At 39.8% G+C, this 26,391-nt stretch overlaps 3 protein-coding genes across 3 annotated transcripts in view; 2 read left to right on the top strand and 1 right to left on the bottom strand.

Annotated features, from left to right (window-relative positions):
* The window catches only part of LOC111856228 (H-2 class II histocompatibility antigen, E-D beta chain-like), a 106,730-nt gene extending 84,733 nt beyond the window's left edge, over positions 1-21,997 (top strand). The window contains exons 2-6 of the mRNA XM_072715886.1: positions 14,778-15,047; positions 20,674-20,955; positions 21,309-21,422; positions 21,523-21,549; positions 21,719-21,997. Coding sequence (XP_072571987.1) covers positions 14,778-15,047; positions 20,674-20,955; positions 21,309-21,422; positions 21,523-21,548 — 692 coding nt within the window. The 3' untranslated portion in view covers position 21,549; positions 21,719-21,997. The remainder of the gene's footprint in view (positions 1-14,777; positions 15,048-20,673; positions 20,956-21,308; positions 21,423-21,522; positions 21,550-21,718) is intronic.
* LOC111839076 (H-2 class II histocompatibility antigen, A-U alpha chain-like) lies at positions 215-3,563 on the top strand. Its single transcript, XM_072716062.1, has 4 exons — positions 215-302; positions 1,267-1,515; positions 2,208-2,489; positions 3,239-3,563. Exons 1-4 carry the CDS (start codon positions 239-241, stop codon positions 3,361-3,363), a joined length of 720 nt encoding a protein of 239 aa, XP_072572163.1. The 5' UTR covers positions 215-238; the 3' UTR covers positions 3,364-3,563.
* Positions 7,091-9,433, bottom strand: LOC140592732 (uncharacterized). The gene is made up of 3 exons (XM_072717026.1): positions 9,429-9,433; positions 8,856-9,391; positions 7,091-7,509 (listed from the first exon to the last, which is right to left on the bottom strand). The coding sequence occupies exons 1-3, from the start codon at positions 9,431-9,433 to the stop codon at positions 7,091-7,093; spliced, it is 960 nt and encodes a 319-aa protein (XP_072573127.1).
* Positions 21,998-26,391: the final 4,394 nt, after the last annotated feature.

The raw sequence follows: 26,391 nt of genomic DNA, 5'->3' as shown, positions 1-26,391 counted from the left end.
TCACCGCAGTTTATGGAATGTATTTTGAAATCATTATGAAAGCTTCGTTAACTGAAGTTTCTTACCTAGCAACTTCAGTAAAAACGATTCCGCTTTTCTGATTGGTCGTTAGGGGCGTGGCTTCGCTCGGAGGGTGGAGTTGTTTCTTCGCTTGGTAACTTAGTCTTAGGTCCGGGGCTATGGGTTCAGTAAGTACTATCTCCAACCAAGAGCTCAGCGTGTGAATTTGCGACTGAAAATGAGTCCCTTTTTTTCGCTCTTCATGCTTTTGGGTGGCCTGTATATCTGTGCAAAGGTTGAAGGTAAGTGACGATTTTAGCCCCCTGTACTTAGTCGTTAGATTTTTATTAGTGCGGATTTCTGTTTTAAAATGAATTGGTTAAATTTAAACAATTTTCCTCGGACAAAAAAGTTTTCTGATTCTGATTTAAATTATATATGGCTTAGTTGCCTTATTTGAATCCTAAACGGCAGTAATCCTAATTGAAGTAACATATCAATAACATCAAAGTTATATATATGAAGTAGCACTATTTAATCTGAATAAAGTCTGTATCATTTATCCAGGGCTTAAAATGAGTCTCAGTCGGTCACAGTTTAGTGTAGGAATGAGTGGGATGATTATACAATAAACAAACAATTAACATTTTTGTTTATCTAAACAAGCTTATCGAGCCAGAGTAATGCTGCCTTAAAACAAATATATAATCAATTGGATCAGAGTTATTATCTTTTGATTGTCAGAATGCTTGGCAATTACTGCGACAAAGCACAGATAACTTTTGTTTTTTTTTTAAACTATAAATAATATAGGTATAATTATTATAGGATAGAATTACGCTTAATTGTTAGATAATTACTAGGCAGTTCTGTTTTCAGACTAATAATCAATTTTATAACATTTTCTCATTTCTTTTGGATAATTCTGTATTGGAACCTTTAATATCTAGAAGTCATAAGATCTCAGAAAATGCGCTGGTACCGTCACCGACGTCATGAAAGGTTATACCTCTGCGTACCACCAGAGGGAGCTCGAAGTTTCATCATTGGAACACGTACCGTAGTTTGTGATTCATTGATATGAGTCATGGGTAATATATTTTGATATATTTAAACAAATGCTGCGTTCTTTCATTATGTATTCCCTATGTTGTGAGAGTTAAGAAGCAGCGCAGGAAAAACACCATGTAACAGTTACATGTTAGCAGCATGTGCAGTGAGCCTTGGGAAGGAGTGACTAATGTATTTTGTCTGATTTTCTCTCAGCTCATATAGATATAAATGTTGCTGCTTGCAAGACCAATGACACTGATCCTGAGGATATGACGGAGCTGGATGGAGATGAGATTATCTATGTTGATTTTAAAAAGAATGAGGCTGTTATTACTTTGCCGGAGTTTGCTGGCCAGTGGTCGGCTCCAGGCTGGGCTGAGCAGGCACAGAGATCTCATCAGCTTTGCTTAAACGACTTGAAAGTGTCCGTTGAAGCCGGAAGCAGCCCTCCTGAGCAGATAGGTAAGGATCCCATCAGATCTTTTAATCCACACCTGTCAACCTCTATTTCAGATAAATAACACTGATAGAATGACATTCAATTTACTTACTTCTTAAAATTAATAATGCTTAGAATGGATTAAAACACAGTGCACTCAAATATATGATAGTGTTAAATAAATGTTAAAATTGTTAAAACACATTTACTATGCACTGTATTTATAGAATAATTATAGGTTAAGCATGTCATTTGGAAATATTTGCTGTTTGCTCAGTACAGTAGCAAACAAAAAACTCACACAGAACTGTATACCACAAAAACAGAAAAATGGCAATAGAAGAACAACAAAATTGTGTAATATATTTTTAAATCAATTTGAAAGCTTTGTTAACTGATTTGCATGTGGTGACTAACACTAAATTATTACAATGGGAAACTACATAATCTACTTCGACCAACAAGACGGTGTAGGGGTTACACTTGTTGTTTTGCACATGTTATCTGTCATTTAAGACATGCTGCAAAGCAATCAAGAAAAACAAATTTTTTGGGTAAGTTACAGGCTTTTGAAGCTAAACCATAGTGTTGTGCTATATGCATGAACTGGTTTGAGAAATGCTCTTATAGTCTTGAGAATGTTAATTATGTTTCATGAAATGTACAAAAGGAATCTAGAAAAACTGTAATTTAATGATAATCTTTGATTTCTCAGATCCGCCTCAGCTCACAATATACACCAGGAATGAAGTTGAACTCGGTAAAAGCAACATTCTGATCTGCTTTGTGAATAATTTCTACCCACCACCTGTCAAAGTGAAATGGACTAAAAATAATGTGGAGGTGAAGGAGGGAGTGACCCTGAGTCGCTACTACCCCAACAGTGACTTCACCTTCAAACAGTACTCCACCCTCCAATTCACCCCCCAGAAAGGGGATGACTACTCCTGCACTGTGTATCACCAAGGGCTGACTGAGCCTGAGACCAGGTTCTGGGGTAAGGTTACCTTAATCAGATGCTTTTGTCCAAAGTGCTGAATATGCAGGGATTAGAAGGTCAACTAGTGTCTCTGGAGGCCTTTCTCAAGGGGCCATCAGTGACATCACTCTGCCAACCACAGGATTTGAACTGGTCACAAATCAATCTGCCTCCAGAACCCCCCCAGTTTAACCAGTTTATTGCACTACTTAAACCGCTGCCCTAGTGCATCTGGTTTAGCATCAAGACATACAGCCAAATATAACTGCAAATAATCACGAGTATAACATATTAAATGGTTAGTTCTGCTCTCTGTTTTCCACTGGGTCAGCATTAGAAGTTAATAGTGCAGCTTTGCTGAGTTTATTTGCAAGTTTTATGATTAATGGGAATCTAAGATGGGGGAATGGTATTTTTGAAATGTATATAAAGATGATGATTTCAAGATGAGAAAATCATAAAAACAGAACTAAAGTAAGAAATATTTAGTATTGATTTTATTTTCATATTATATTTATTATTTTTATTATATTAGTTTTGTAAGTACCAAAAAATTTATAGAAATTGATTATGGGGGTGAGGATGGTTTAGCAGTATTGCTATTGGATGCCGATGCAGTTTATTGAATATAGTCAGGTATGGATTCAGTTTATGCATCTGATTTTGTGTTTTTATTATAAATACAGTGATCAACTATAATAAACCACCAGTGACCAATTAAAATACATATAAATTAATTGCATATCATTTTTGCTTTGCTTATGCAGAACCAGAAATTCAGGATGAGTCAGACATCGGAGAAACAGTATATTGCGGAATAGGACTGACTCTTGGGCTGCTGGGAGTGGGAGCCGGAACCTTCTTCCTCGTCAAGGGAAACAACTGCAGCTAAGAAAGACATTCAGGGTCAAGCAGTAACAGCTCTGATTGGTCCAGTTAACGTGCTGAACTGTGTAATTCATTCTGACATAACATCCAATCAGATAAGAGTGCTTCAGTGAATAGGCTGTGTAATAGACTGATGACAAAAGTAATATCTATATATAATGTGTTTAACTCGTTAATATGTACACAACTGGGATCATATGAACATTATTAATATTACTGATGATAAAATTAACATTTTACCTATTTCGATTATCAAAAATGACATTTTTGTGTATTATATCCAGTACAAATTTGCCTATGATATTTCTGTCATAAATCTTAAAGAAAATAAAGTAGAAATCATTTTACATTGGTACTTTATTCCTTTCTCTTGTTTTTGGCATCGTCAGTGCTTTGTTTTGTATTTATGTGTTTCTGTTAACTATAAAGGATAATTTCGATATTTTTGATTTTAACAATACATTTTTAATCCTTTTAAAAGGAATATTCACAATTTTGTACACACTTGTTCAGAGAAGTTTATTTGAATTGCATCAGCATAAACGCCACACCATTGATCATGTGATCCTGTATGTTTTTAATAAAATCTTTTCTGCTTTTGAACTGATATTGGTGGCATTAAATGATGAAAAACTTACTGTGTGTTGATAGGAGATTAGGATTGTGTATTCTTCTAAATGTTGAAATTGCACATTAACAAATATGTAACTGAGGAAGAGCAGTTACAATTAGGGCTGCAACTAATGATTATTTTAGTAGTCGACTAATCGTTCAATTTTTTTTCTTATTTTTTTTTTTATTATTGATTAGTCACGATTATTTCATGCCTGACTGTTTTGATGTCTGCAACCTATGGTTGCACATCCTGTTCTGGGCTCCAGTGCATGTGTTACCTCACCTGCTCATGTCTGTCCCCCTGTGAATGTCCCCCACAGATGTGTCTGCATTAAGACAATTCAAATTTATTATAATCAAATTAAAATTACAAGTGAAACATGAATTTGAAAATAATCAGATGTTTTTATATTAGTGTGACCATCACAATAAAAAAGAAATACATTAAACAATACAAACTAAAGTGCACATTGGTGACAGCTGTGTGTCTTAAAGTCCAAAAGTTTGTCAGTCACGTGTCTGCACTGTCTGACACGCCCCCATTCGCCATTTTGAAGGTATTTGCAGACGCAAACACTAGGAAGAATGGAGAAGATAAAGCAGAACGAGAAAATTCCGTACAGAGAAAAACTTAGGAAGGACGCCAGGGATCGATATTTGGCTAAATTGTCAACAATTAACAATATAGATCCGTATGATCTCACATCAAGAAAATGGAATTCCGATGCGACATTGTTACCTCCAACTTCATCTCTGGACATAACAAACTACCTCGTTTATGGTATCAGCACTTACACGTATGAACAGTTCAAGAACTATAAATCTCTTGAAGCCCACGGACATTTCATCAATGGCTGGGTGCAGGATCTGTTCACATTTCGAACGCAGGACTGCGAAAACACAGTCGTCACTGCAAAGGTACGCTAACTTGTAATCAAGTTGCAAACAAATCTGTACAGCCTCGAACAAAGGAGACTAAGGGGGGACATGGTCCAGGTATACAGGTATATTAGATTCTAACAGGTCTGGAGGCAGCCAAATGGCTACTTCAATAAATTTCTTATGTTCTTATGTTCAAGTTAGTATTATATATTATATGATAAATTAGTAATTATATGGCGAAGTTAACTGTAATCATGTAGATAGCCTTACAAATGAAGCATAATAATAAATAATAATACATGGAATAATTTAACACCATGGTAACACCGTTGTTGTCTGTCTATGTGTTGTCTACAGGTCTTGCTCTCCCAGTGCCTCACTGAGATGCCTCTCAAGCCATGGGCCATCATTGAGCCATCAGGAGCTATATCCTCTGCACACTGTACATGTATGGCTGGGTTAGCAGAGACATGCACACATGTTGCAGCTATGCTGTTTAAGCTGGAGGCGGTCGTCATATGCAGAGAGACAGTAACAGTAACAGGACAACCTGCATACTGGATGATACCGAGCAGCATAAGTAAAGTGGGAGCAGAAGCAGGACACAAAATAGACTTCACCACTGCGAAAGCAAAAAGAAGAAGCCTTAACAAACTCCTGAATGGTGAGGCAGCAAACATGCCTGCTCTGAGGACTGCAACAAACAATTTTACATTCCACAATTCCACACAGGATCAGTGGGACGCGTATGTTGCAGACCTGCAGAAAGTATCCCCAAAAGCTGCACTTCTGTCAAATCTCCCAGATTATTGCGATGCATTTGTAGACCCAGTGCAGCCATTTTCAGCACCAGATTCACTGCGCTGTCTACGTGATGAGAAAATGGATGGCACAGAATTAACTGCTTTGCGCCTGCACTGCAAAAGCTTGGTAAATAAAGTAGACATTTCACTTGAGCAGGCACACTACATAGAAAAAATCAGCAGACGTCAATACAGATCTTCAGCTTGGTATCACTATCGCATTGGAAGGATTACTGCATCAAATATGCATTCAGTTCATGTGTCAAGCTTGGACAAGCCTGCACTGTCTACAGTGACAGCAGTGTATTATCCTAAGAGCAATGCAACAAACCGATCTACTGCTGCGACATGGGGAAGACAAAATGAGGAGTGCGGGAAAGCACAGTACAGATTGCAGACTGAGAAACTTCACTGTGACTTTGAGACCAGTTAGTGTGGGTTTATCATAAACCCACACTTTCCCCAAATTGGGGCATCGCCGGATGGGATTGTGCAGTGCACTTGCTGTGGTAAAGGTTGCACTGAAATAAAATGCCCATACACGTACCGTGACACTACTGTTGAGGAGGCATGCAACACTGGAGACAAGAACTTCTGTTTGGGATGGAGAGCTGCAGCTCAAGAAGGATCATCCATATTATAAACAAGTACAGACACAAATTTTTGTTGCAGATGCAGAGTACTGTGATTTTGTTGTGTGGACCCTGAAAGACTGTGTGGTGTTGCGTGTGGCGCCTGACCCAGAGTTCTGGGGTGCTCTTTTGAAAAAAGCACAGCAATTTTTTGAGTGTGTATGTCTCCCTGAACTGGTCAGCTGTTACTTCACTCAGGTTGCAAGACAGATGCTACTTGATAAGATTTCTGTTCCAGGAGGGAACCCAAAAAGAACACACAGAACATTTCGCACAGTAGCGGAGAAGTCCCGGAAGAGGCAAACGGCTGTCAAGTTGTGGTGCTTTTGTCATGGACCAGAGAGCAAAGATGACATGGTGGCTTGTGACAATCAAAACTGCCCAATTGTGTGGTTTCATTTAAGTTGTGTTGGTCTACAGCATGCAACAGCTAAAGAGGAGTTTTGGATCTGCTCTCAGTGTACCACCCAGGCTGTGACATAATGCAACTCTGACTTGAACATTTATTGAACTGTCCACCATTGTGCTGCTGATTTTTGTTTCAAAAGTGAATTTCAGTAAAAATGTCAGCTAAAAATCTGTCAAGCTTCTCATTTGGTTAAACTAAATATTTCAAATTCAGTGTTTTTTCCACCAAAACTGTTTTATGTAATCAGTGATATGTAATTTTCATAATCAAAACATACTAGTAATTTAGGTGTTTCAGAAAGGAAGAGTCAAGAACACCACAAAAATGTCATTGAACATATATTTCAGTTAAATGACAAGCAGAATACAGGCTCAGTATACAATGATGTTTCTAGACTACAGTGGGGCATTGGTTTGTCAAGGCACAGCACACAGTGACAACTTTATCCAGCATTGTGACTTCTTCACCTCCACATGGAAGAATCATGTTTATAGGAGTGGTTCCTGTTAAAATTTTATATTTCTGGCAGACATTTCCAATGACCCTTTCAACATGGATTCTCAAATGTGCTATTTTTCTAGTTTCCTCCACATCTCTGGCTAACTGACAGTAGCCTTTAGTAAACGCTGGAAGTTTGACCTCTGCACACATGCCCACACATTCCTGTATGTCAAAACCTCTGTCAGCCAAGACAATGTCCCCAGGCAACAGATTAGCAAGAAAACCACTGTTCAGCGTTATATGTTTATCACTTGTACGACCTCCCCAGCCTTTTGATAAAAAACAAATGGCTCCCTTGGGAGTAATACCTATCAGGTATTTCATAGTGTGGTGGTGCTTATAGCTGGAAAACATTTGTGCACGTGCTTTCAGATTTGATGGTCTCTCAGTGAAAATCTCAAAACAGTCAATCACTGCCACTCTGTGTCCAAAGGCCCCCACAAACTCATGAGGCATAATTTTGCGCAGTCTCTCTCTCTCTGGCCATACAATAGAACGCCTCAAGTTTGCATGTAAAAATGACACCATTTCATTGAATGTTCTATACACTGTCTTTGGGGAAATCCGAAACAGATGAGCTAGGTGTTGTGGAGGCAGATCCAGTGTCAGGTGTCCCATCCTCAGTCTGTTGCTGGCTGCTTTCACCACCAGGCTCCGGTGTGCCATCCTCACTCTGCAGCTCTCCAAGTTCTGCATCCTTGTCGACCCCCATCTCTGCTGCTTGCAGTATCTCTTTCCGTTGCTGCTCACGTCTACTTTGTCTTTCAAAGCGTGCAATGTCTGTGGGTGGAACATATGTATGCCCCAGATGTAGGGATGGTGCCCAGTCAGGGTCAGTCTCCATCATTTCATAAGCTGGTTGTCCTGCAAGCAAATTGTAAGTTTTTAAATGAACACGTTCTTAAACGAACACGTCCCAAATATAAAACGTATGTCTATATATGCCAAAAACAGGAAAAATCCATGCACGCGAATATACACATACATACACTGATAGACATCACAGTTTGCCGTTTACTTTAAAAAGCATTCAATCTGTAACACTAGTTTAACACGAACAGATTAACCCGTTTCTGCTACCCTCCGTAGTGAGGCTAGCTTGCTAGCGTAGGTTAACCAATGTGAAAATAGCAACTTTAGAGTACAAAAAAATGCATATCCAGCAATATTACTCAAACAAGAAACATCTTACTTGCCTTTATGAAAATGCAGAGAGCAAACACGCATGAACGGAGATATCTTGTTGAACGTGATCTCCTTGCGTCTCACCGCTGCGACCCAGGCCATCCGACGCCTCTTTGTTACCTCCTCTACCTGCCGTCCATATCCTCTTTTCCAAGTGGGAATCCGGAACAATCTTATCTTGTGGTCCACCTTTCTGCCATGTGATTTCGTATGACAGCCTTTCACACAACACGAGTATCCCATCTTACAAAAGAGAATGGCGGACGCAAACGCTTGCTCTTGAGTTATATACCTTCAAAATGGCGATTAGACCCACAATACACTGCGACTATAGCGAGTGTGACGTCAACTGTCAAAGACCGATAGATTAGCAAGAAAACCACTGTTCAGCGTTATATGTTTGTCACTTGTACGACCTCCCCAGCCCAGCCTTTTGATAAAAAACAACTGGCTCCCTTGGGAGTAATACCTATCAGATATTTCATAGTGTGGTGGTGCTTATAGCTGGAAAACATTTGTGCACGTGCTTTCAGATTTGATGGTCTCTCAGTGAAAATCTCAAAACAGTCAATAATCACTGCCACTCTGTGTCCAAAGGCCTCCACAAACTCATGAGGCATAATTTTGCGCAGTGTCTCTCTCTCTGGCCATACAATAGAACGCCTCAAGTTTGCATGTAAAAATGACACCATTTCATTGAATGTTCTGTACACTGTCTTTGGGGAAATCCGAAACAGATGAGCTAGGTGTTGTGGAGGCAGATCCAATCGAAGGCGCATGAAAGTTAACAGGAGCATTTGAAATGGGGTGAGAATTTTCCTTTGACCATGCATGAGAGGTACCAAAAACCTGAATAATGCCTTAAAGGTTCCCAGGTTTGGCAGACCTGTATAGTACTTTACTTTTTCATCATCCTCTCCAAAGAAACCATCAGATATCCTGCACTCACTGAGTTCACGTCGTAGCTCTCTGTTTTCTTCGAACAGGCGGTTTATTTCTGCACCCCTGAGCACACACACAATTCACATTCAGTCTGTGCCACGTCATGACTGCTGTTCTGTATCTCATCCTCAGTGATGAGCTCATCACTTTCTCCTACTGCCTCATGTGTCCACTCTTCGGCATATAGCTGACCACCGTCTTCTCCAGTGTCAGGTGTCCCATCCTCAGTCTGTTGCTGGCTGCTTTCACCACCAGGCTCTGGTGTGCCATCCTCACTCTGCAGCTCTCCAAGTTCTGCATCCTTGTCGACCCCCATCTCTGCTGCTTGCAGTATCTCTTTCCGTAGCTGCTCACGTCTACTTTGTCTTTCAAAGCGTGCAATGTCTGTGGGTGTAACATATGTATGCCCCAGATGTAGGGATGGTGCCCAGTCAGGGTCAGTCTCCATCATTTCATAAGCTGGTTGTCCTGCAAGCAAATTGTAAGTTTTTAAATGAACACGTTCTTAAACGAACACGTCCCAAATATAAAACGTATGTCTATATATGCCAAAAACAGGAAAAATCCATGCACGCGAATATACACATACGTACATTGATAGACATCACAGTTTGCCGTTTACTTTAAAAAGCATTCAATCTGTAACACTAGTTTAACACGAACAGATTAACCCGTTTCTGCTACCCTCCGTAGTGAGGCTAGCTTGCTAGCGTATGTTAACCAATGTGAAAATAGCAACTTTAGAGTACAAAAAAATGCATATCCAGCAATATTACTCAAACAAAAAACATCTTACTTGCCTTTATGAAAATGCAGAGAGCAAACACGCATGAACGGAGATATCCTGTTGAACGTGATCTCCTTGCGTCTCACCGCTGCGACCCAGGCCATCCGACGCCTCTTTGTTACCTCCTCTACCTGCCGTCCATATCCTCTTTTCCAAGTGGGAATCCGAAAAAATCTTATCTTGTGGTCCACCTTTCTGCCATGTGATTTAGTATGACAGCCTTTCACACAACATCTTACAAAGGATAATGGCGGACGCAAACGGTTGTTACATACCTTCAAAATGGCGATTAGACCCACAATACACTGCGACTATAGCGAGTGTGACGTCAACTGTCAAAGACAGTTTAAATGGTAAAACCAATAGCTGTATTTTATTTTAAGCAAATGCGATATTTTATGTCAGTAAAAGCGTAGCCAGTATGTTTTTAGGGTGAAATTATACGGTCTAGCATTGTTTCACTTGTTTTGATATGCCAGACAGCTAATGGTCGCAGTGGGGGGAACGGGGTTCAGCTACTTAAGACATTAACTGATTTTGATAATGTTTAAAGGTATAAAGAACTTTAGCTGTATTTGTTAAAACGGTATAAAAATTCAGCCTTAACTACAGAAATAAGGCGAACACCCCACAAGCGCGCACTCAAGGGTAGCCCGGCGAAACAGTCGTAATTTTCTCAAGCCGACAGTAGGCGGGCCTCAACAAAATAGGTCAAGAGTGTCCAGCTGCAGACGCCTGTAGAGTGGAGCTCCACCGGAAATACGTCATCTCCACAGGAAATACGTGATTTTAAGGGGCGTAAAGTGGATCTCCATGGGTGTGTCCGAAATCGCGCACTTGCCTCAGTGCACTGAGATGTAGGGCGTAGTGCGCACTGCGCACTTCCTCCTGTAGTGCACACTACCATGGGTAAGTGCTGTCATAAATGGAACACTAACGTTTTGCACTTACCGGAAGTGACGGACTAGCATTTGATCGCGATTCTCCAGCGCCCCAAAATATTTGCCGTGTTTTACTTACAATGAATTTCCTTGTGGTTTTATTTGCATGTATATAACTTATCTACGACCGCCTAACCGGCTAAAAAACTGCTAACATTTACGTGTGCGAACTCTTCTAAGCCGATATAATCGCAAACTCAAAATTATCTATAACTGTCGTCAGAGAGTGACAGGCTACACACCGAAGTATACATCAGTAAAATAATTTTATTAATGTTACATTTATATGACGCAGTTGCCTCCGAATGAGCTTGCGTGTCTGTGTTGTCCGCCATTATTTAAACTTGCCGAAAGTCCCTCCCCTTCCGCTACGTAGTCAAAATGGCGTCCGTTTAGTGCGAGTAGTGTCCATCGTTCTGCACTGCGTTTTCTGGCCGTTTTCAGTGCACCATCCGGGTACTTTCAGTGCACTTAATTTTGGCTTAGTTGTCAGTGTGAACGCACTACGCCCTAAAATCGCGCACTAAAAGTGCGCAAGTGCGCGATTTCGGACACACCCCAAGAAAACATCCCCCACACCATTACACCACCACCACCAGCCTGCACAGTGGTAACAAGGCATGATGGATCCATGTTCTCATTCTGTTTACGCCAAATTCTGACTCTACCATTTGAATGTCTCAACAGAAATCGAGACTCATCAGACCAGGCAACATTTTTCCAGTCTTCAACTGTCCAATTTTGGTGAGCTTGTGCAAATTGTAGCCTCTTTTTCCTATTTGTAGTGGAGATGAGTGGTACCCGGTGGGGTCTTCTGCTGTTGTAGCCCATCCGCCTCAAGGTTGTGCGTGTTGTGGCTTCACAAATGCTTTGCTGCATACCTCGGTTGTAACGTGTGGTTATTTCAGTCAAAATTGCTCTTCTATCAGCTTGAATCAGTCGGCCCATTCTCCTCTGACCTCTAGCATCAACAAGGCATTTTCGCCCACAGGACTGCCGCATACTGGATGTTTTTCCCTTTGCACACCATTCTTTGTAAACCCTAGAAATGGTTGTGCGTGAAAATCCCAGTGACTGAGCAGATTGTGACTCAGACCGGCCCGTCTGGCACCAACAACCATGCCACGCTCAAAATTGCTTAAATCACCTTTCTTTCCCATTCTGACATTCAATTTGGAGTTCAGGAGATTGTCTTGACCAGGACCACACCCCTAAATGCATTGAAGCAACTGCCATGTGATTGGTTGATTAGATAATTGCATCAATGAGAAATTGAACAGGTGTTCCTAATAATCCTTTAGGTGAGTGTACACTACTCACAATAAGTTAGGGATATTGTTATTTACATGAGTGCTTTTCCTATTTGCTCTGAATTTTAATGAAATAAGTAAAAGTTCCCTTTGATATCACTAATACTGTATGAGAAGAAACACCATTTTCATTAGTTTAATATTTATTACCCCAAAAATTTAGACAATAACAGGGATAGCCCCAAATAACAAAAATTGACAATGTCAGTAGCGGGTGTTTCCACCATTTGCCGCAATGACAGCTTGACAGCGACGTCTCATGCTCCTCACTAGCCTCATGATGTTGTTCTGAGGCAATGCGTTCCACTCTTCCACAAGTGCTACACGCAGTTCTGGCACGTCACGTGGGGGTGGGGTACGATCATCCAGTCTCTGCTTCAACTGGTTCCAGACGTGCTCTATGGGGTTCAGGTCAGGGGACATTGATGGCCATACCATATGAGGCACTCCAACCTCCTGAAGTCGAGCTATGACAATTCTGCCATGATGTGGTGGAGCATTATCATCCATGAACAGAAAGTTGGGGGTGTGCTGGCGGAATTGGGGGATGATGATGGGTTCTATGATGTCTCTGAGGTAAGAACGTGCAGTGACTGAGCCATGTCCAATAACCAAATCTGTTTTGCGCTGACTGGTGATGCCTGCCCAGAATGTTGCACCTCCTCCACCAAAGCAAACCCTGGGGACCATGTTGACCTCAACGTATTGCTCACCTCGCCTTCTCCAGCAACGCCGACGACAATCATTTCTGTGCAAGGTGACCCGACACTCATCAGTGAACAGGACGGTAGGCCACTGCTGCATTGTCCAGGTCACATGGTCTTGTGCCCACTGCAAACGTTCACGGCGATGTCTTGGTGTCAATGGAGTCACCTGCAACGGTCGTCTGGCATTCAAGCCAAAGTGGTGGATTCGGTTGCAAATGGTTTGTCTGGAAACCCTAGTACCCCTCGCATCTCGTAAACGGGCCTGCAGCTGTGTGGCAGTTGCATGACGATGTCTGAGTGCATAGGTCCTTAGGTACTGGTCATAGTTGCGGTCTGTCACTCGTGGGGCTCCACTCCTGGGTCTGTCATGAACTCTTCAGTAGTTCTGTGTCTTGATGCAAGTCTGCTGATGACACTTTGAGACACACCAAGTTCACGAGCAACATCTGACTGCCTGCCACCGACCCGAAGGCGCGCCATGGCCAGGTGGCGCTGCTCGTCCGTTAAGTGACATCGTGTGTTCATGGCTGTTTGAATGATGAACTTGGAATGACTTACTGACAATACCAGCTTTATATACCTACAGACTGTTGAAATTGATGCCACATTGAAAAGGGTTGTCTTTTGGTATTGGCCCCAATTTAAGGCACACCTGTACACAATGAGACCATTACATGGAAAACACAAAATGAGGTGTGTCTATCACCCCAATACAATTGCCTCCCTATCCCAAAAATGTCTGAAGTGAAACAAACACCGCATGTATGACATCCACTAAGTCTCTCACAATATCCCTAACTTATTGTGAGTAGTGTATTTTATTTTGAGCGTGCGTTTCCCCGCAGCTTATCTGCCTAGTAACGAATGACGCGGCGCCGCCGCCACTGATGATTGGTTCCCGTAATACCGGTATGTATCTATAGACTCGCTTCACTGTCACAGTCTCACTCTCAGCTCTCCGATCAGCGGTCTATCTGCGCGCCGCCGATACCGACATGCGTCCGTGGTTCCCCAGCGCCTTTCGGGCTCTCGCTGCGCTGTCCGCGCTGTCCGCCATCGGTAAGCGGCCGATGTCTCTCTACAGTCTAGAGTGTCGGTGTTTATGAAAATAGTGTAAAACATAATTATTTTGAGCTGTAGTATACATTTTTAAAAATCTGGCTGCATGGTCACTGAAATGTGAAACTAGAATTTTAAAATACAATTTTTAAGTAGATCCTAGAACATTTATATGTATAGAGTATGGTGTATAAGCAGATAAAAAAAGTTTTAACCCAAACCACAGGAGTCCATAAGACTAACGATGGTTTTTAAAAACTAAGCACGCGCAAGTTTCAACGGTCAGTAACGGTCATTAGATGTTAACTTTAGAAAATGAAAACGAAAACATATTAAATCCTTTATATATGTTATGTGAGATTGGGTGTTTGAAGACGAAATGCTCAAAATTTACTCAAAAGTTCATGGAGCGCTTTTTTGAAGAGATTTCTGTGGAAATGTTAAGTCCTGAGGACCGGGTTTTGGTTCCCAGTAACACGTACGATGACGAGCCTGACTTTAGGTCTCATCTTAAAATCAACAAAAAAGAACTTGGTGTTATCGAAAATGTGCTGTCTGTTGTATTCATTGATAAATTAATCAATATAAAACTGTAAATTGAAACCTTCAAACGTATTAATGTGAGTTTGTTTGTGTTTCTATCAGACGGTTATTTCTATCATATCCAAGCCGAATGCCGCTACAGCTCAGAGGACCTGAAGGACATGGAGTTTATCGAGAGACGTGTTTTTAACAAGCTGGAGGATATGAGGTATAACAGCACTCTGAATAAGTACATTGGTTACAGTGAGAACGGAGTGTACAATGCAGATATATGGAACAAAGACGGAACAGCAGAGCGACAGCATACCAACGTGGACACATACTGCAAGCCCAACGCTGAGCTGGATTTTGACTCTGTACTGCGGCGTACAGGTGAGTGACACTGAGCGGAGTGAGAAACGGCGCACGGGCACAAGGAAGAGCGTCGGCGTGGACAGTTACTGTACTTATTATTTATTTACAAAGGCCTGAAACAGCAGCAGGACATAGGCAGCGCGTTATTGAATAACTGAAGCCGCAGTCAGACATGCTGAGGGAATATGGAAGATTATAAGCGCAAAAATTCAAATGGCAAATCATTTTGCAATTGACAATTCAATATTCAATCAGAGCATGCATTTGTCATTTCAATATTTAATCTGAGCATGCAATTTTTAAATATATTTTGCAATTGGCAATTCAATGTGCAAAGTGCTTATGCAATCCTTAATTCATTTCAAAATATTTTGAATACTAAATAGAACTAGTAACTGCAGGCAATGACTGAAGGGTCCAAAGGGTAGGAAGAGCATAAATAGTAGAACAGTACTGTATAAACAGTAGAGGCATAATGTGCAGAACATAATGTAAGAACTGGAGGACTGACTGTAACTGGTGGCCACTGTAGTAATATGTCAGATAGTAGTAATCAGTGCTGGGACAGGATAGAGATTTTTGAGTCTAGGCCTAATGTCTGAGGAGATATAGGACAGAATGTAGAAACCTGCGGTCTAGCAGCTCCCTCGCTTTGGATGTCTGATTTGGTTGAGATAGTCTGAGTAGCTGAGTAGTACAGTAGATAGAAATAGTCAGCTTCCTACCTAATCTGGTAGGTGCAGATCATACAGGTTAAGCTTTGTTTGTGCTGCTGTGTAAGCTTAGACTTTCTTGCATATTCTGCACAGCATTGCTCTGTTGGGGCATGGCCCATATAAGAGCAGTACGATCATACATTGTCCTTTATATAAACTGTTCATCTAGACATGAGAAGATCTTAAAGTACTCAATGGCATTCATGAAAAGGAGCACTGACTCTGTCTGCTAGGCAATTCACTTACATGTGTTACATGTCCAACATATTAAACAGTCAGACAGTAGTATTCAGAAATTGACAACTTCCTACCTAATATGGTAGGTCTAGATGTTAGAGATTAATCTTGATTTATGCTGGCTGTGTAAACTTAGTCATGCAAATTTACAGCAATATTGCTGTCTTGGGGCGTTGGTCAATATAACAGAACTACAATAATGCTTTGTCATTTTTGCAGGCTCTTCATTTAGATGGGATTTTAGCCTCATATATGGAGTAGTATGATAGTTGTGCTGTAACCAGAATTGTGACTATGAAATCCTTTATCAGCTGCCTCAGACAGCAACATAAGCATAATTGTTTCAGACAACGGTAGTCTATTATAATTTTGAAGTTTAAGATTTTTTTAATAATTATTTGTTTTCAGTTTTTTTGGTCATCAATAATAAAGAAGATTTTGATGAGCAGTATTATTCTTATCATTGTTCACCATGATGATTATGCTTAGATAACTCGAAATAATTTTTAACTTTGGCAAGTCCCACAGGGCGTAATTTCTTGCATCTATGTCAAGTATCCAAACTATACAATTTACACAAAATTATCAAGAATTGTTTTGTTATCAATGCATCTTGAAGGGCTACATGGAAAATATGAAATAAAGTAGATATATTCTGAGTGAGTTGTGATGCATCATGTTGAAATCTGAACAACATACTGTACATTTAAAGTAATAAGCAATCTGCAGGAAAATGCCTAAACTTATTGAATGGCATTTGTGAAACAGGCAGTAAAGGAAATACACATACAAAAAGTATTACAATGTCCTGAGCAACATTTAAGGAAAAACATACTACACTATAATGACATTCTATAGTAAATGGCCATAATGTATAATATTAGCCTGCTGTATGCATGCAGTCCCTGGTGTGGCAGTTTGACTACTGCCATTAGCAGAAGCAGCCTTAGTACACCAATATAGAATGGAATATAGAACCCTTTGGTGAAGTGCCTCAGCCCAAAAGAATGTGTGGTTTGTGTCAGATGGTCTAAGTAGTCGGTAGGAATAGGCACCTACACACCTAATATTTTAAGTCTGGATCATACAAGTTAAGCTTCCTTTATACTACCTCAGTGAACACATGCTGTCTTGTATATTCAAAACAACAGTGGCTTACTCCATTTGTAAAGTATTCCTCTAGACATGAGAAGCTCTGAAAGAATTGAATGGCATTAATGAAATAGAGGACGAACTCCACCTGCTGGCGAATCTATAAAAAAAAATAAAAAAAAAGTGCAATATAAATAGAGCACCATCTCCACCTACTGGCCAATTTAATACAAAAAAGCGAAAAATCTGCAATATATACTGCCTGGCTTATAAATAAAATCTGATAACTTTCTATAAGTCAAATAGCAGAAAAATGAAAGGAGCTTAAAAATATGGACTGAGGTGAAGGGAAAGTTACCAATTCTTTGAAAGTATTATGAAGGATATTTCAGCTGAATTAGCCAAGGTACGTATTAGACATACTAGGACAGTGGCTGTACCGCTCCCATTTGACTGATCGCCACCAAACTTGGAAGTTCTGTCTTTAGTCCAGTGATACAGAAGTAAATCAAATTCTGTAAGGATTGGATGAAGTATGCCTGAGATTTAGCTGTTTGAATGAAATGGGAATGGAAATGATGTGGCCAGCAGGTGGAGTCAGCGCTCCATTTTAGAAATGCTATTAAATGCTTTCAGACCTTCTCCTTTGTAAATGAAGTCTGATAATGTTGTATAAGGCAAATTAGTGAAAAATGAAAGGAAATTAAAAATATGGACTAAGGTGAAGGGAAAGGTAACAATTCTTTAAAGGTTTCATGAGGAATAAGGACATTTCAGTTGAATCTGCTAAGGTGGGTCTTAGACATATTTGGACAGTGACTGTTGTGCCCCCATTTGACCAATCAGCACCAAAGTTGGTGGGTCTGTCTGAGGTCCACTGCTACATTAGCCGGTCAAATTTGATGAGGATTGGATGAAGAATGCCTCAGATTTAGCTGTTTGATTGAAATGAGCATGGAAATGCTGTAGGTTCAGTGTAGCTGGTGGCCATAATGTACAGGCAGGTGAAGTTATCTTTATAAATTATACATAAGGGCAGTGTCCTGATTGATTTACTACCAGAATGACCTACTTGGGCTGGACATTGTAGTAGTTATAATAATATGTTATTTATTAAGTTTTTAAATATCACAAGGGAATGCAAATGACTATCATGGGACATTGCATATTTCTTGATTTCTCATGACTCACAGAACTTGCAGGACAAAAGATTTTAACCAGTAATATGTCACTGTAACAGAAATGAGAAAAATGATAGTTAAACTGATTTTCCAGGTTTATACAGACATGTTATATTGCTGTAGCATCCCCGTTTGACCGATCGGCACAAAATTTGGAGCGCCCTTCCCCAGTAGCGTCCTACACAATATATTCAAGTTTGGTGATGATTGGCTGAGGCAGGCCAGAGATATAGCTGTCTGATTGAAATGGGTGTGGCACCAGTATGGTTTCGGTGTGGCTGGTGGTCGCATCTCATAGAAAGTTTAAGATTTTTTTAATAATTATTTATAAGGACTGTCTCCTGATTTAAATGATACTAGATTTATGCAGATTTGGTGAAAATCCTAGGAGGTTAAAGAAAAGTCCTGTTTTCAGACTATTACAAAATAGGCAACAAGGGCAAGAGATATGATGAAGTTTTTTATACCATTAAATTTGCCATGAGCTAGTGGATAGGATTCGCAACAATTCTCAATTTAATCTTTAACAGTTCAGGAGAAATAGGCAGAAATGCAAAACTTGTTGCTGTAGCGCCCCCATCTGGCTGATTGCGGTGTCCTTAACAGGGAATGCTAAGGGTCGGTAATCAAATATGACAGCCTGTTTTGGTTGAGATGCGCTATTGTTTAGCCTGTCAAAAGGCTGCTTAATTTTGGTTGGCTGATGATGACCAGGATTTTATGACCAATGACTGCTATGATATATGTCTGATCTCAGAATTGGCCGTAGTATGTATATGCCAAATTTTAGTTTGATTGGTCAAGGCAGTCAGGAGATATTGGCAGTTTTTAGTTGTAGCACCCTCTATTGACGATATGGGGCCAGCTTTATATCTAGTCCCCAGAAAGGGGCTGGGAGGTAGGATTTCAAATTTGGTTAAGGTTGGCTAAAGCAGGGCCAAGTTATAGCAGTCAGACTGAAACTGACCAAATTTAGGTGGAGTTTGGGCGTGGCTGAAGGCTGTATGATACAGAAATTTTTACAGAAAAGGAATTGACATCATCTGACCAAGTTTGGTTGGACTAGCTCTTACGGTTTAGTCTGTACATTCAGTTTTAGGGCGGAAAAATAATAATAATAAAAGAGAAAAATCCTAAGAAAAACAATAATGGTCCATAAGCATTTCATGCTTTGGACCCTTAATAACAAGGCACTGAATTGCATTACGTATTACCATGTTTTTTTTTGCCTCTTTATTCAAATGCAATGGTGTCCCCGGCAATTGCATTGCATGTTGGGGGGAAAACTCAATTTGCAATTCCCAACTGTCAGACCGCTCATCAAGGCGGACCTTCATTAACGACGTCACTTCCTTGTTTAGGGCCTCACCAGCATTCAATGGATTTGTTCGTTTAGAGAGTAATGGCGACAGAAGAGCCTGTAGGAAGTATTTGTGCCTTAGCAGATGACATAGAAAACAATCGGGTATCAGCAATAGATGAGTTTGATAGGTTGCTTTTGCTCTCACAGAGAGTAGAGGAACTTTCCATTTTAACTGCACTTGACACGGGAAGGGTGCAAACTAATCTAAGCAGTCAGTGAGGCGCAGAGTGGGGAGACCCGCCATCGAGATACCTGTGGTGGCCATTGAGGGCTACCTCTATGGGCTGATATTTGTGCCACTAGAAACTGAATATGAATTGTGTATACTTGAATCTGCAGTTGTCGCATTAAAAAACTCAATTTGAGTTTATTATTTAAATCTGAATTCAGTTCGCAAATTCAATTTCACCTTATTGAGGAAAAGGTTCACAACGCAACTCATTTCCACGTTTACGACAGTTCTGCAGGTCGGGGTAAAGTGGAGGCGTGTGCCGGGGTGTCGCAAGAACAAATACGGGATCATATACGCAGTCATCATACTCGTAATATGAATTAAGCGCTACCAGCACTGCTATATTTTAATCTTTACCGTACCACCACTTCTCACAAGTTGCCAAGACTCTGCTACTCAGTGACAAGCTTCACGCGCGAGTGGTGGGGCAAGGGGTCGTGCTGCAAAGAAACCGGGCACAGCGGTTTACCTTTGGTGATTAAAAAAATACACATTACAGACTCATACAGGAAGCGGGTAACGGGGCATGACGGCTGATCTGTGTGATTTCATGCACATAGCACTTAATGATGCTCTTTAATGTAGGCCTCTTAAATTATGTATATTTACATTTATATAAAATTTGTCTATGTAATTATGGTGGATCTATTTGGTAATTGATGCTCAGCAATTGTTAATATTTTGAATTATATTGAATAGTGTGAGCAGTTACTCATTAGCACTGCATGGCCTTTTTGGTCCTCATGTTTATGTTTCTGTCTGCTGCTGGCTTAATTTCCTCATGATCTGTTTAATAATTTAATTCTCTCCTGTTACATTTTAGTTGAACCCACTGTCAAGGTCAAAACTGCAAAGGCCTCCAGTGAAAGGCACACCACAAAGCTGCAGTGCAGTGCGTATGACTTCTACCCCGAAGGAATCAAACTGAAATGGCTGAGGAACGGAGAGGAGGTGACGCGGGATGTGACCTCCACTGAGGAGCTTTATGATGGAGACTGGTACCACCAGATCCACTCCTATCTGGAGTTCACACCCCAGTCTGGAGAGACCATAGAGTGTCAGGTGGAGCACAGCAGCCTCAAGCAGCCCAAGACCTATAAATGGGGTAAGACAGTAACAAAAGATCAACAGTGTGTCAAAAGATAAACAGGGTTAAAGAGGTGAATACTATTGGCAAAGACAAACATTTGTATAAAATGTGCTCTGCTCTCTTTATTACTTTTATTTAATCTTAATATATATATTTCTTAGTCTGTTAGTTGCTGTTTGAAGTTTTTTATTCAAACAAAAATTACACACTAATGTACAAGGTACAAATCAGTTATCTATTCATCCATCCATCAACTGTCGGAGGAACCCAGAGGAACATACAAATTCCAGATACTTAAAAAATGAATTAATTAAATTTCTATTCAAATTTATGAAATGCTCTTTACTCCTAGAATCTTGTGTTTTCAGAACCATCAGTTCATGAAGGGAAGAGAAACAAGGTGATCATCGGAACCTCTGGCTTGGTGCTGGGGCTCGTATTCTCCATGGCTGGATTAGTCTACTACAAGAAGAAGTCCACTGGTGAGAAACCAGTTCAGCATATGTATAAATTTTGCCACAGTGTGTCTCTGATGAGTAATGTTTCATGTTTGATGATGTTGTTGTTGTTGTTGTTCAACAGGGAGAATTCTGGTACCTTCCAGTTAAGGTAAGATTTATATAAACTAAAAATGAACTTAATTGTATTGCATCTACACATATTGGTACAGTATTATTAAATTGACAGAGTAAGACAATGAGAAAAGTTTTCAGATTATAAATGCAATATGACACATTTACAACTGCTCTCATAATTAATATTATGTCTTCATTCTTAGGTGCAGAAGAAGGACCTGGATTGTGGTGATGTGCTTGATTACTCAGGATGATTTATGTTTCGTCATTAACATTATGTATTTCCTAAGTGTTATATGCATGAATACAGTCTAATGTAAAATTCTATAATGCTAAATGGCACAAGTTTAATATTTGTATATGTAACAAATATTACTGTATTTCCAGACAAGGGCTAGGGTTCTATACTGTATATATGTCCTTTTTATATTGGGTTTGATGTCATAACAGGTAAATTTCAGTTTTGCTTAGCAAAGAAAGAGGCAGCAGTAATGCTCAGAATTTATACTTTTAGTTAAAAATCCACATTTATTGGTACATTGATATAGTACTGATAGAGATTTTAAGAATGGATTCTTGTGTGATGTATTCGCTGCTTCTTATATTCAGAGTTGTCTTTCCCAGAAAACATATTTTCCTAGATTTATTCCCACTGACTTGCTGGCTGGCTTGTGACATTAAACCAAACTTTAAAAATCATTTGACAAGTAGTCTCAAATTGGGTAAAAAAATAGTTTTAAATTGTATAGCCAGATAACCTTCCATTGAATGGGATATAATCCCATTTCTTTAATAAAAAATTATCACAAAAAGACATAATCCCCTTTATGGCAACAATATTTGTATTTGTATATGTTGCACCAGTTTATCAATGCAGTTTTGTTATCTTTCGGTTCTGTATAAATCAATTTAATCAGTAATAAAATGATCACTTTAACATTAAATTTCTGTCTTGTTGGTTGTGCAATTATTTACATTTTCATTTAATTCTCCAACTTAAATGCTTCTGGGAAAAAAATGACTAAATGAAAGGAATGTTTTTAAAATGTTCTGATCCTTTTGAAATATCACAGAAGGTGGTTTTTGTAATAAAAGATGAGATCTCCCAAGAAGGTCCACATATTGACACAAGCCTGATTTGTGGCATAGCTGAAATACACATTCATGGGTGATTGCAACCTTGTTGGATATTATAATAAATAGCTTAATTTCTGCATTTATTAAGAGCTATTAAAGGGGACAAATTAGTGTTCTATGTAAACAGATCCTTATCCGATGCATATTTTTCATGTCTTTTGAGATCTGAATTGTCAAACTGAGTTTTAAGCATATAAGTGGGGCACAGTCTTGCTCAAGGGCCCAGTGGAATCTTGAAGTCTCTGCCGACAATGGGTTTTCAGCCTACAACCTTTGGTTCACAATTACAGCATCCTAAGCTGCTGAGCCACACACTACCTTTTTGGGAATAACAACTTGTCTTTATATTCCAGTTATACTTGAATTTAAGTATTTTACTAGGCTTTGGTATGAGTTTAATCAAAGAAAAAGCCACATTTTAATTTTATGCCTCTTGAAATAATTGTATTGCTACAGTTATCAGCATATGTCCATTGATTAGCAGTCCATTGATTGATTATCCATCTTAGATTATGAATTATAGAGGCTGTTCATATATCCTGAACAAGAAATGAAGCACTCACTAACACTTGAGTTAATTTAAACTGACACAATATCTCAACTGTAAGTCAGAACTGGCCAGGAATCTAGAGTGTTACGCTCCAGTCTAGGGTTGGAGCCTAACAAAATTAAAGGGAAGGAGGGATTGGGAAGGACAAGACAACCAGGGGTAGGAGAAGGGAACACGGGACACAAAGGGAGTCTTTTTATAGTTTTTTTAATTGTTTTTCACAGACACTAGGTGTAACGAACGTCAGGAGTGACAAAGGCCAAAGAAACAAACAAAAACACATCTACCGAATACAACCCTAAGATAAGCTAATCCTAAGTGAACACAACAAAAAGGTAAAACGAAACAACAATGCCTAAACCTAACTAGCTAAACAAACAAACAGTAATCCCCACGTTTACGAAGAAACAAAAAGGCAGATACTCCTTAAACACACCTAGTGAAACACGCAAACACACATTTACTGACATTTAAACTGCAATATCTTCAGGATCATGACGGCAATTCTTTTCAGATTAGGCTCCACATGTGAAGTTAAACGAGGGAAATATTTCACACTTTAAGTTAGCTCCACATCCTCCAGCAATATGAATTAAGAATACAAAGCAAGATGGGAATATCCTTCTGCTCACACAAAACTGCCGGAAAATGTAGGGACCGTCTTGAAAGTGCAATGCCAATCAGTATACCTGTCAAGTTTTGGATTTGAAAAAAAGGGAAATTTTCCGGCACCCACCGCTAGCCACCCCAACACCCCAACCAAGCTCCAGTATCCCTTACATTTTAAGACAGGTGTACAAGAAATCTAAAATAACCACTTGTCATTTACATTTTATTTTCATTACACATTTCCTTTTAATTTCTCTTGTTCACGCATGTGGCTCTCTGGCATTCACTAATGACTTATTATACAGATTTGTTGCAGACTTTGTATCCTTGTTGAAGCCGTCACAGAAGGTGAAAGTAACATTGTTTTTGGCACACAGCATTGCCATTTTAACCTCCGCATTTATGACCTGGTTAATGTTGTAAATGACCTGCAGACTACTGCAGGTGGCAGTTCTCGCGAGGCTACTGACAGTTCAGTTTGGAGAGGCAGAGGAATTAATTTTTTTTATGATATTATAATACGGGAGATTTAGGGGAAAATACTAATACGGGAGGACGGTGGGAAAGAGGGGTAAAATACGGTAGTTTTCCGGCCAAAACGGGGGACTTGACAGCTATGCCAATCTGCGTAACACCACTTGTATGTGTCCTATAACCGTCTATCAATATTGCCGTTAGATAAATTGTAATACCTCTTTCATTTTTAAGCTAATCAACAGCAAACCAAGTTCAATGAGTTCCTCTGGCCCTCTCTCATATTTCACACCCTTTCAGGAAAGTTTCACACCCATCTATTTTCCAGAACACCAGCTCTATCTGACCTATAACCGTGTATCAATATTGCAGTTGGATAAATTGTAATAACTTTTTAATTCTTAAACCAATCAACATCAAACCAAGTTCAATGAGTTCCTCTGGCCCTCTCTCATCTTTCACACCCTTTCAGGACATTTTCACAGTCATCTATTTTCCTGAACAGCAGTGATATGTGACCTATAACTGTGTATCAATATTGCTGTTGGATAAATTGCAATAACGCTTTCATTTTTGAACCAATCAACATCAAACCAAGTTCAATGAGTTCGTATGACCCTCCCTCATCTTTCACACCCTAACACAGGAAAGTTTCACACTCAACTATTTTGCTGAACAACATTTGTATGTGTCCATATAACTGTTTATGACATTATGATATATGGGTGTTGTTTTGTATTAAATAACTACAGAAAATATTGCTTATTCTTTATTTCCAAGGAAAGTAAAACTGAATGAGTAAATGAATATGCATACACAAACTTTCCTGAAAGGGTGTGAAAGATGAGAGGGCCAGAGGAACTCATTGAACTTGATTTGATGTTGATTGGCTTAAAAATGAAAGAGGTATTACAATTTATCCAACGGCAATATTGATAGACGGTTATACGACACATACTGTACAAGTGGTGTTATGGTGATTGGCATTGCACTTTCAAGACGGTCCCTAAATTTTCCGGCAGTTTTTTGTGAGCAGAAGGATATTCCCATCTTGCTTTGTATTCTTAATTCATATTGCTGGAGAATGTGGAGCTAACTTAAAGTGTGAAATACTGCCCTCGTTTAACTTCACATGTGGAGCCTAATCTGAAAAGAATTGCCGTCATGATCCCGAAGATATTGCAGTTTAAATGTCAGTAAATGTGGCGAATATCGAACATAAAACCAACTTCACCGCGGTGCCGAACCGAAGATATTCAGAGGAGAGATCAAAGAGGCGAAGTCGGAGTACAAGCGAAAGCTCAAAACCAAGCAGGCAGTCAAAACCAGGGCGAAGGTACAATAAGGGCGAGGCGAAAATCGGAAACCTCGGCCCAATCCCAAACTGGTCCCTATATGTGTACATACTTAAAATTGCTCAGTGCAATAAGACGACATTAGATAAACTTTGTGCTTTTTTAAAATAACTGATATGTCATTAAAGAAAATACAACACAGCTTCTTGATGGATCCATTTCGTCAAATCACTACGTAATTGCATTTCCTCTTTCCGGTAAAGAAGACTGTAAAAAGGCGCTGCGAGGGCAAGTCTGTCTCAAATCTTTCTTGTGACAATTTCCTTCAGTTTAAGTGCATAGGGCATGTTGTGAGGGTGACTCGGCAGGAGTGTGACTCGAAATGAAGGCGGAGTGTCGAGGGTATAGTTTGGGATTAGGCCCAAGAACAAGAGCAATCATACAAAAGCAAAGCGAACGAAGAGCGAACTAACAGGCGAAAAGCAAGCAAATGAAGCGACGAACACTGTTGCCAACTCCTCAGCAAGGAAAGTCGCTATTGGCCGTCCCAAAAGTCGCTAGAAGTCGCCAAATGACGTCATCGTCTTATTTGCATAACGTGCATGTTCATTATAATGGACGCCGTAGGAGAGGAACAATGTCGTGGGAGAGACAAAAAGTGGTTTAAAAAAAAAAAACAGCCTAACTACGTTTAGAACTACAAATGACCTTTATTCTTGTTTTTTTATATATCACAATTCCAACCCTCCTCCTTTATCCGGACTTGGAACAGGTGTTGTGCCAAAAAGTGACTGTCTGCCAGAAACTGATT

This window comes from Paramormyrops kingsleyae, chromosome 9, assembly GCF_048594095.1.
Source record: "Paramormyrops kingsleyae isolate MSU_618 chromosome 9, PKINGS_0.4, whole genome shotgun sequence".
NCBI lineage: Eukaryota > Metazoa > Chordata > Actinopteri > Osteoglossiformes > Mormyridae > Paramormyrops > Paramormyrops kingsleyae.
This window is presented reverse-complemented; position numbering and strand designations above follow the sequence as displayed.

Coding starts and splice junctions, on each gene's coding strand:
- LOC140592732 (XM_072717026.1), bottom strand. Junction 7,510..8,855: donor CACTATGAAATATCTGATAG/GTATTACTCCCA, acceptor AATACCTGATAG/GTATTACTCCCAAGGGAGCC.
- LOC111839076 (XM_072716062.1), top strand. CDS start 239: ATGAGTCCCTTTTTTTCGCTCTTCATGCTTTTGGGTGGCCTGTATATC. Junction 303..1,266: donor TATCTGTGCAAAGGTTGAAG/GTAAGTGACGAT, acceptor ATTTTCTCTCAG/CTCATATAGATATAAATGTT. Junction 1,516..2,207: donor CAGCCCTCCTGAGCAGATAG/GTAAGGATCCCA, acceptor TTGATTTCTCAG/ATCCGCCTCAGCTCACAATA.